The sequence below is a fragment of the Excalfactoria chinensis genome, chromosome 11 (assembly GCF_039878825.1).
Source record: "Excalfactoria chinensis isolate bCotChi1 chromosome 11, bCotChi1.hap2, whole genome shotgun sequence".
Lineage (NCBI taxonomy): Eukaryota > Metazoa > Chordata > Aves > Galliformes > Phasianidae > Excalfactoria > Excalfactoria chinensis.
This window is the reverse complement of record NC_092835.1, coordinates 4,419,742-4,431,349: the sequence shown is the minus strand read 5'-3', so window position 1 is coordinate 4,431,349 and position 11,608 is coordinate 4,419,742. Positions and strand designations below refer to the sequence as shown.

The 11,608-nt window shown below is 42.9% G+C and overlaps 1 protein-coding gene across 1 annotated transcript in view; it reads left to right on the top strand.

Moving 5' to 3' along the window:
- Positions 1-271: 271 nt before the first annotated feature.
- CDYL2 (chromodomain Y like 2) overlaps positions 272-11,608 on the top strand; it is a 52,885-nt gene continuing 41,548 nt past the window's right edge. The window contains exon 1 of the mRNA XM_072346795.1: positions 272-526. Within this exon, the coding sequence (XP_072202896.1) occupies positions 503-526 (24 nt within the window). The 5' untranslated portion in view covers positions 272-502. The remainder of the gene's footprint in view (positions 527-11,608) is intronic.

Below are 11,608 nucleotides of genomic sequence, written 5' to 3'. Positions count from 1 at the left end.
TTTATATGTTATTTATTTATTTATTTATTTATTTCGGCCGAGGAAAGAGTTTGAAGTGCGAGAAGAGAGGCGGAGGGGGGGGGCTGAAAGGACGGGGGGGGGGAAAGGAAGAGAGAAAGAAAAAGAAGAGGCCGCCCTCCGTACGGCCCCGGGACTTTCCCTGCCGGAGGGCGTAGGGGCGAGCCGTCCCGGTGCCCGAGGGCGAGGAGGGTGGCGGCGGGCGAGGAGGAGGAGCAGCAGCAGCGGGGGGGGCGCCGGCCCCGCCGCCGCCGCCGCCGCCGCGGGGGAGACGCGGCTCTCGGCGCTGTGCGCCCGAGCTGCTGCTGGTTACGCCAGCCCCGCCGCCTGCCTCTCTGCCTCTCCTCGCCTCTGATTCTGCGCACAGCCAGCCCCGAAGCCTGTCATTCTGCAAAACACAGTTTACTCAACAGAGAGAGCGAGCGGGAGAGGTGGAGAGAGAGAGGGAGACGGCGCGGAGAGGAGCCCAGTCCCGCAACCCAGCATGGCTTCGGGGGACCTTTACGAGGTAGCGGGGGCCGCGGGGCGGGGGGGGAGCCGGCCGGGGCGCCGCGGAGGGCAGCGCCGGGAGCCGCTCCCGGAGCCCTCGTAGTTCCGAAGAGCGGAGGAAATCGCCGAGGGAAGGGCTGGGGTGGGGGGAAAGGGCTGGCGTGTGCGCCGGGTGACGGGGGGGCTGGGGGGGGGCAGGGAGGGATGGAGCTGCTCCCTCCCTTTCCTCTGCCTCTCTTTCTCTTTCTCTCTCTCGACTTTCCATCGGGCTCGATCTTAGCAGGCCTTGCGAGGGAGAAGGAGGAAGGAGCGAGGGAGAGAGAGTTAGCGGTAGGATGGGGAGGTGATCGCGGTGTGATGAGCCCGGAGAGTGGAGAAAGTCCAGGTAAAGTCACGGGCGCTCTGGACGTGCTGAATGTGCAGATTAGTGCGAAAAAATGCGCCGTAGCGCTGCCGGCGGGCGCAGGGATGGAGGCGGCTCTGCGCCCGCTGTGCAAAGTGCAGGAGCCGGCGCCAGGTTGCTTCACCTCGCGCCCGGGGTGCTGCGGGGGCGGCGGGGGCGGCGGCGGGCCGGGCCGGGCCGTGCGGAGCGGAGCGGCCCCGCGGCGGGCTCCGAAGTTTGACGGCGGCGGCGGCCCCGCTCCGGCCGGGGTGCGAGGTGGGGCGGGAGGGAGAGAGGCATCGAGCCGGCCCCGGCCCCCCGGCAGCGCGGTGAGGCTGAGGGCTCCGCCGCCCCAGCTGCGGGGCGCGGAGAGAGGAGCTGGCGGGCGGCCCCAGCCAAAATCCGACCTCACGCACCCGGTTCTGGTGCCGTAACTGCGAAGGCTGTTGGACATTCGTGTCGTGCCAGAGAAGGGGGAAAACAGAAATTAAAAATGAGAATGACTGGACCCAAGTGTTTAACGCACGCAGCTCCAGTCAGTGGAATCGGGGTGGAACTCTGCCACCAAAGACAAACAAAAATCCTGGATGTCCGACAGCAGTTCTTGGCGTGGAGCACCTCACCAGGCTTTTTCCTGGTGAAGCGGCTGTTTGTGCGGTGCTTGTCTGGAGCTCGCAGCTTTGGGTTGAGGCAGAACTGACTGCCTTCCAGTTGGGTCTGCACGGTGGTGATATGGGACTGATCCGCCATCTGCGTGTGCTTGGGTGTGGAACCACCGCCGTGGTGGAGGCAGCTGGACTTATCTGTTTGGTGATATGGTGTCGATTCTTTAGCTCAAGAGCAAGAGGATCTGGCAGGTTCCACATGGACATTTTTTACTTTGTCACGGTCTTTCGAACTCCCTGACAAAGGTGATAGTTATGGGATGACACCGCTCTACCAGGACTGTATTTTACTGAGTGGGACACGAAACTTTGAAGCAAAAAGCACTTAAACCCTCCTAAGTGGCGTTAAATGATCAGAAACACGCGATGATTTGAATAGTATCATTGACCTTTTCCCCACCATTTTGCAGTATCTGTCACACTACTTTGTAATTTTAAGGCTATTGCATATCAGCTCTATTACTGTTGTGGCTCTGGTGGAGCCAGTGGGAGTTCTATGAAGAACAGCTTTGACCCAAAAAAACTCAGTGATCAAATTTTGTATTTGTCACTTCTGGGATGCTTGGAGGACCTTTGCCTTCTCTTGTCTATGTTTTCCTTAGGTGTCTGGATTAGACTTGAAAAGAAATAAAGCCAGTGCCTCTTGGGTTAACAGTAGCTTTGCTAGTTCAGCTCCTACTCATTACTTAAAAATTCTGCTCCTTTTTGTGATTTTTTTTTCATGTTATTATAAGACAACGGCATTTGGTGGTTGGATGTGGGCTGTGCATTGAACACTACTGCTTGGCAAATGAGTGACACTGCTCAAATAGTAACCCAGCATGGAGGTGTTCTGAGAAGGCAGGCTTACAGGCCAAGCTGCCATCACTTTAATGCCCAGCCACTTTGCAGTCATTCATACAGACGAATGTGAATTGTTAGTCTTGTGGTTCGATGCCTCTGAATCACTTCCCTTCTTTGTTGTGCTTTTGCTTATCATTGTGGAATATGGTAGAATCGTATCCATCATAACAGGTAAGTGGAAGTCTGCTATTCATTTCTTGTTTGAGGTGTTTGGAATATGACCATCTGCAGCTGGCCGTGGTGTAAAGTCTTCAGTTATACATCCAACATGTGAGCAAAAAGCACGTAGGACTTAGGTTGTCAATCCAGCTACATTTTGCATCTCCATGAAGCTCTCCATGACTGAGGTCAGAAGAAACATCAAGAAAGTCAATGAGTTGGTGTGTCTGTAGGCAGCACGTTTGCAGGTGGCAGTTTTATTTGAAAGCTGACTCCGCACTGACCTCCCCGTTCCTTCCTGCACATTCATCCCATTGGCACATCTTTTTTTTTTTTTAACCTTTCAAAATTCAATGTAAATTCAATGAATATCTTTGTATGTAAAGCAATGTAAGATCACAGCCAAAATAACCTTGGTGTTTGGTTAACTGGGTGCCATTTGCTAGCTAAGAGTAGCATCTAATCACCAGGAATTCCTCCTCTTGTATGTTTTTTAGAACCATAATATGGTTACCAACTTATTCTAGAAGCTCAACACCCACTGGGAATTCTGTTGACTGGTAGTCAGTTCTAGATTTGTGTATCGGAACCAAGACACTTCACAATGAAAGATTACATTATATAGCTAAGAGGTAGATATTAGTTTCAAAGTAAAAAGTAAATATACATTTAGTTCCTGCTAACAGTAAGGAAAATGGATGTACTTCAGTGTAACATCCAGGCTTTATGAAATACTAGTCTCGCTCTGCTTGACTTCCACGTGCTTATGACTTGAAGCTTTTCTGAGTGGGTGAGAGTCATGGAATATTCCTTTTTTCTTTTCTCCTAAGAGGTGACCTGTTAAATATTTAAGAGCTACATTGCATATTCTTTAGAAATAATAAACTAAAAATAAAGGACTGACAAAAGGCTACCTTTTCCCCACAGTGGTGGGGTCAGCCTTATTTTGCTTTATGATTGAAATACATTGTTGGATGTGTAGATGGGAAATCCTATTAATTTTGGCAACAATCATCCCAAACAAAAAGTCCCGAATTTGCATTGTTATCATCAATGACTTGAAGTGAAGTAATATTTTGTGTTCTCCATCTTGAATTTAGCTCCCACATTGTCTTAATCCAAGTAGTTCTCTCAGAAAGTCTCTGGCATTAAAAGCATATGAGACAGCTTTACAGGAAAAAAGGATCAATATAAACAGCATACCTAACTTTCCTAACACAGCACCTCACTTAGTGCAATAAAATTCTATTTTATTGATGAATATAAGCAGCTAATCGGCATCACAGAGATGCTAATGAAGCTGACTTAGATCCTCTTATTTAAAATTTTGGGGGCTTATATGTAATATAAAGTTAAACATTCAGTGACAACGATGTTGAAATCTGAAGTCTTACTTGAACACTGTGTCAGGTTGTATTACAACACAGTGAGTGAGCTAAGGATTATAGCTCAGTCTCTGAACAGGACTGCCATATGCATATACCTCTAGATCACAGTAATAAAATCACCTTTTAAACTGAGCAGTTTTGGCATTGAATTGTTGCTCAGCATCTTAATGAAATGATACAATGCCCATTGATAGGAGGCTTGTCCACCTTAGTGACAGGTATCAATTAAATCAGTCTGTTTATGCTGCTGTGTAAGAATGAGCTGTCGTTTATTTTAGGTTATGCGATTCACGAAGATAATATTTCTAGATGAGTTGCAACATCTCGCCATTTCAACTGCACTCAAGTACCAGCACAGTCAAAACTTGAAGATAATAATGGCACCGTTCGGCCTGCTGAAGCCTTACTGCATGTGGAGACATGCAGTTCAGGGAGAGCACCACTGAGCTTTTGGATGTGATGTTTGGTTTGTAGATGTAGAGTTTTGACTTATTATCATTATCAAAATCAGTTCTTAGAAGACAGCTGTACCTAAAATAAGATAACCTGTAAGTTATGTTATTAGCCGTCCATAGAAACCTTAATGCCTGATGAAGGCTTTCAGGACTGTCCAAACTTGGTGCAATTTGCCTTGCAGATATTATTCTTTAAACTCAAACTGGGCAATCATCTGATTATGGATTAAACTGAGAAATAACACCAATGGAGGAGAGTTAGTCTGGGGTGTCTCCTGCATGGTCGTCGTTCTCTAAATCAAAGATACCAAGTGAATTTCAATAGCATAACTGGATAACTCCAGCAATACTTGTTATCTTACTAAGAAATTCCAGTGTCAGCTACATATGTAACATTACAATGCACATAATAACAGTCTTGTTTACCTGTAATGTTATTGTTGCTACTACTCCAACTTCCTCATTACATTGTAGACTGCTTGGCATATTTTCGAATACTAAAAACCAATTAATTGCTTATGCATGTTCTAGTTTTGTTACAAAGTGCTTTATCTGGCTAGAGTATCACCTAACTCAAGGTGCACGTCACAAACCTACTGCTGCTTGGAAAGACTGCTCAAAATGTTTATCATGCTTAAAGGCCTGAACATGGGAAGTGAAGACCTTCCTCCCACCAAAGCCCTTGCGCTAAACATGCTTCCCCTTCATTTACCAGTTTCAGTCTTTATACCCAACAGATTAAAACAACAATTTTTTTGTATTGCTTTCTGAATGATAAATATGATGTTTTACCTCGGTCATTGGTTCTAAATTAATATCTGGCAATAAACTCATTGTTTAGTTATTGTTTCTGAAGGTTGCAATATTTAGAAAGAGATTAGTTTAAATAATGGCAAAATTTAAATGTGATCTAATACTGAAATAAATTGGCTTTTTTTTTTTTTAATCAATGGAGTAATTGTGATGGCCAGCTATGCTGTAAATGGCATTTCTTTGTCCATTCATTTGACTTTTAGCAGTATTACAGTTTCTTGGCTCTGTACATCTTCATCAGTGCAATCCCTTTTTGTTGTTCCTCCTTACCCATATATTTTTCAGAAAATTTCTGTAGCATGTTTTATAACGTATCTTCATATTGGTTTAAAAAACCCGATTAAATCATCCCTAGCGTCTAAATTATTAGAACAGAAAATATAAAATAATTTAACACCAAATATTTTCAATGTAGGCTCAGTTTACATCTGTACAAATGAAAACTCTCTGGTTTTAGCTAAAGAAAAACAGCTTTTCTGGTCTGCTCAATAACAGCATCACAATCTTTGTGTATCACCAGAATTTCAGTCTGGCAATATTGCACAGCTGAAGGAAAATACACTTAAATCTGTTTCCTTCTATTGCACAGAGAATCTAGATTTCAGTACCGTCTCATTACCAGGCATAATGTAAAATACCGTTAGAAATCTGTTAGGTCTCTAGAAACTTTCTTGATAATTTGATATACTGGACTAGTGTAGGAAAACAATTATTCCTTTTGGCTTATTAAAGAAATTTGATTCTCACAGTACTGTAAACAGCATCAGCATGATCAGTAGACTACAACAAAGCACTAAACCAAAACAAGTATTGAAGCATCTGCCAGAAGTACACTTTCCTTTGAAAAAGATCAGTTGACCCACATGGTGGGTGGTTAAGAGAAATCTAGCGATACCCGAAGTCACAGTCTGTTCCTTCAGAGGGGCAAAAAAGGGGACAGTGAGGATGTTCTGTTCCATAAGGCGCTTTGCTAATGCAAACTTGTGGATTTTATTTGAAATCATCCTATAAAAATGTGTTGGCTGACAGCTGTTCAGAACCTGATGGACTAAGAAGGAGAACAGGGGACTGCGGACTACTCAGTCTGTGAGCTCTGCTGTATGAAAATTAGTAGCACCTATGAAAAGACATGGAATCAGCAGATAAATATGAATGTGTCATGATTTGGAGAAGAGTTAATTCAGCTTTTTTAGAGGGAAGTCAGATCTCATGGAAATCTCAGAGTCAATGAACAAATTGATAGCAATGGCTATGGCTGAAGTGATTGTATGTAAAAGAAATCACTTGTCAGGATCTCAGAGAAGCAGCTGATAATGAAATAGATCTGTGGTCTAGAAGGGTTGGTCATCTCTTGGCCAGCCAAGTTCACAGACAGGAAGCAATGATAGGCTGTTATGATAGAATTCCCAAGCCTCAGTACTGGGACAATGTTGTACAGCAGAATTATCAGTTATTTGAAAATAACCATATTTGTTACTGGAAGTCTATAAATTATTATTAGCACTGTCAAGGGAAAGGTTGATGGTGAAGAGCTCGATGACAGCAGCTGAAATTCAGAGTTTGTAAATGCAAGCTAATGATGAAAGGAAAAGTAAACCAGGCTGCACATGCACAACAACAAGCCCTGAAGAAGCTGTAACTGTTTAGGAGAGAGCTTAGAATCACTGCAGAAAGTTTATGGGTATGCCTCTGTTAGTATTTTAATTTGGATCAGGTGTGTGCTTCTGTAGTGAATCTCTTCATCATCTCCATTTTCCACACCTCACAAACAAGAGCAGGTGAAACTCAGCCAAAAAAAGATGTTTCAGCTCTTAATAGGAGTTTGGTCCATGAGACAAGAGTATTGCTTAGCAGTGGTAAAGCTCAAAGAGAATTCAGGATATTACCAGAAAAGCAGTTGAGAATGAAATAGAAGCTCATCACTGTCGTATCACTGTGCCTTCACATTTACAGTGTTGCATACATTTCAAGAAAGGCAAACAGGAGGTTGCAAAGGGTGGAATGGCTTTCATTCAAAATAACATTTTGGTGAATTTCTTGCTAGCAGAAGCAATTGTGGAAGATAGGAATGCTACAGGAAAAACAAACGGAGGATGACCAGTAATTCAGTAATGAATGCTATTTCTTATTGTGCTAGAAAAAGCATGCAACAAATGAAGCGATCAGGCAAATGACTGAGACAAACAACTAGATCTCCACAGTATTTCAATCCTCAAATTCCTTGTTTTTGGATGTCATGGAAGTCAAAGCTATAAATGGTTTCAAAGAACAGTAAAACAGCATCTTGGAGGATAGATCTCTTTCTACCTTTCAGTAGAGAGAAATCCTTAAACTGCTAATTATCTGAAAGGAAACGCAAGGGCAGCACTTACTCTATAGATTCTATTTTCCTAGATATCCAATACTGATTTCTATTAAAATATACTAAACCCTGAGCTAGATGGGACTTATAGTCTGACCCTATATGGTAGTTCTTAGCTTTGTACATACCACAGTCGTTAAACAAACATAAGTATTGATTAAGATGTTGCTGCAGTCTGTAGAGATCACAAACATACACGCCTTACAAGTTGTATTCTGTATCTAATTGCTAATCATTGCTAATTAGTATCCTTGCAAATTAAAGGACAAATCTTAATAGTGAGTCACTCTCCAGTGCAGAAAAGTCCATTTCTGTTTTAGAGACCTCTCCATTCATAATTCCAACAAGATGCAACAGGTGGAAGATGCAAACAAAAGTCCAGAAGAATGGAGGAGGTGATGAAGTAACATCAAAACAAACATATAAAAAGTGAAGCTTTGGCTCACTGCCATAGTTCTGTCTAATAGATAAGATAAAAAGGGAGAAGGATATACTAAAAAAAAACATCTGAGTAAATGCATGGAATGAGGCAATTTCTGGAGGCAGTATTATTAGGAAGTTATATTAATGAAATAAAATTCATTAATAAAAATAACTTTCACTTATATAAAACAAGCAGTTCAGCATCAAAACTTTTTGGATGGCCTTCCTAGGCTTCCTCAAAGCTCTGCAGGATTGTTAATACATGTTTATCAATCCTTAAAGATTGATAACCATATATGAATACACATTAAAAGCCACCAACTCCTGACAGACACATGAAGTTGCTACTGTGGTACACTTGTTTGTTTTTCCAGCAATGCTGATTCCTAACAGGAACAGCCCAATTTCTAACCAACCAGCTCAACTTGGTGTGCTCTCTGAGGCACAGAAAAACTAACTTCTTTTTGTCATCACTTCGCACTCACTGCAATAAGTGGTGGTGTCTTAAGCTGTTCGCAGATGTCAAGCTAACTACAAAAGAGAGTGCACTCCTTATGTATCTTATTGTTCTTCATAATAAGAAAGGAATTACAAAATAGAATGTGACATTGTGTTGTTTTTTTTAATGCTCTTCTGTACCATTGGCTTCACTATGCTAATGGGCCTCCTTTGAAATCTTACACAGTTGAAATTTGTTCTAGTAATATTTTTAAGTTGTTTTCTTTATTAGAGAAAGGGACTATTACAAAACATAAAATCACATTATCACGTTAATACACCTGATGAATTTGCCTTTTAGAAGCCTTTTCATCATAGGTTATCAGGTGTGTCAGCACAGGGAAGGTGCTGGGGAATTTCTACTAAATACAGTTCACATGGAAACAAGATGCACAATAATGAATTTCGAGGCATTTGAAATGCAAATGTGTTGATCACAAAGTTTTTTGGCGATTACTCCAAGGAAGGAACGATCAAGTCCAACACAGCAATGAATTCACAGGTTTAGGAGAGACACCAAGAGAAATCTGCCTTTGGATGAGAAGTGGTTGAAATTGCCTCTAAATAAGCAGAGGAAGTACCCACTTTCTAGATTCACACAATGCAACAATATGGCTTTAAAATTAAATGGGGATGTAACTTAAGTTCTGTATAAGAAAGAAAATGGAGACAATCTGGATTGCAAATTAAGTACTAGGAATTATGTTGAGGTACTAAAGTGTTCCCACATGACTCCAGGGGAAATAACCTGAAGTCCTTGAAGGAATAAATAATGGTGCTCATGACTGATAAGGGACAACACTATTTGGTTGCAGTAATTGCAGACTAGGCTGTAACAGAGTTTGGGTGCACAAACTTATGTTTTTCACACTCCCAAAATGCGAGAAGTTGAAAAGCAACTCTTGTGTAATTGAACTTTACCACTGGCTGATAATTTTCTTCTACACAGAAACATCAAAACTGATATACTATAACCCCAGAGGACCCCAGAGAAAGCTGTGTTTGATAACATAGTTTTACATATACAGGTTAAATAGCACTGCAATGCCATAATGCAATAGAAAGGACAGCAACAACAGCAGAGTAGCAAAGTCCTAGGCTGTTGCAAGTGACAATATGCCTAAACACGGCAGCCATAGACACAGAAATAAAGGGAAATAAAAAACTGCTTATCCATGGAAGATCTCAAGTAGGCAGGTCTCCCCAGCAAGATAAGCTTGCCTCTCCTGCCAACCCTTAAATGAGGGCTGGGAAGGGTTGGATCCTGGCTCCAGCCCATGTGGTCACTCAGATTCACCACGTGCTCCTAAGTTCCCCTGGGTTGGCCCTGTCTTCTCACTAGGTGCTCAATCACTGCTTCAAGCTGTGACTCAGCATTTCTTCTACAGGCACCACTTACTTTACACCCACAGTAAGCCTTCGTGTTTTCTATCAGAATACAAAGGGTAATTTCCCTGGCCAGCTTTTATGCCCCTCTCCAGCACTGTAGCAATGATCTGTCTGCTCCTGCTGCCACCTTCCCCACTGCCATCTTCACTACCCTGAAAGAACACACTGGAGAACTTCATGGCTCAACCTGTGAACTGCCTGTTGTGGCTTATAATAATGAGTTGCTGTTCTTAGAACCTCAGAAAGCTTCAAGGAGTTGCTAGCAGAACTGATGGAAGACTTCTTCCAAGAAGTTACTTCTACCAACTCAGTAACACGTCCCCTAATTTCTAGTTGCTATTCCTCCTGTTACCACCCATGGATCACCAGTCCAAGAGCTGAAGCATCTCTGGTAATAGGGAGCTGCAGCTGATGTTGCAAAGTGCAGTTACACACCAAGTGTGTTGTGTATCATTGAGAATCACGAAGGTGTGTTTTAGATGTCTATTTAGATGCATACACTAACAGGAAGCAAGGGGATATACTGGATATTTAGTATTTGATGCATCACTCATTGAAGATGTGGAAGGTACTTGAGGGGTAAGCCTCAGGGCTAGCTGAGGAACTGCCTGCTTAGCCTTAGATCTCACAGAAGGACTGACTGCAAGACTTGCCTTTTTGTTCCCCTCTGGTTATACAGAGTGTAATATGGCTTTGCAGTAGCAGTGCAGCCGAGACAGACGATGAAGCAGGACTGTTCTACAGTCATTTTGTTGTGTGTTGTTTTTATTTCCTTTTGATGTGACTAATCTTTAGCTCCATTTCTGAGAAGGTTACAAGAACCTCTGACTCAAACAGGGACATCTCGAAATAGGGTAAACCGGTAGCTGCTCTGCTTCTGGGACAGAAACTGCAAACAGTTAGGAGAGCGTTCCCCTTTTCAGACATGGTGGCAGCTGCTTTTGATCTGTGGCTTCTCGCTGCTATTGTGCTAGGGAATCACACTCTGTGAGTTTCCAGAGCCACAACAGAGAAGAAGTAAAGCTGTGGCTCATTTAGGACTGGGTGTTATTTTAATGAGCTTAATAAATCCTATATAGGACTGAGAGTTTCTTTGGAGTCCTCTGTCTTTCAAAGCAGTGCTCCTAGGCTGACCTTTGAGCCTTGTGCACTCTGGAGCTCCAAAAAACCGCACCAGCTCTCTGCTGCACCAATTTCTGCAACATCCCCAGCCTTCCTCTAAGAGTTTGCCTGTGTTTTAGCAGCTGTTTTCAGCATCAAGTGAACAGAGCTTCAATGACATTGTACTGCAAATGGCTTCCACTGCCCCAGGTCATCATGTTCACAGCCGTCCAGAAGGTAGCTACTCATGTATAAACAGACTGATTGGTTCTGTGGAAGAAGTGCCCACAGAAGATAAGGATGGGCTTATTTTGTTAAGCAAGCTCATCACATGGCTAAAGATGAAATGTTCATGAATGTTAATATTGTTCTTGTAAAACACAAATGGCAAGGACCCATTTCATGTGCGGAATAGACTCTGGCCTTCAAAGGAAGAACTTTATTGCACTGCCATTTATCTTGCATTTAGGAAAACAGGATGGAAAGAAATCTTTAATTCTACAGTCATGGCTATCAACTGTTCTTCACAGTCAGCCACATCATAATAATCCTCTGCACCAAGAGAAATGGATATCTGGATCTGACTTTATCTTAAAATAAGCAAGGTTCTCACCTTCAGAGCC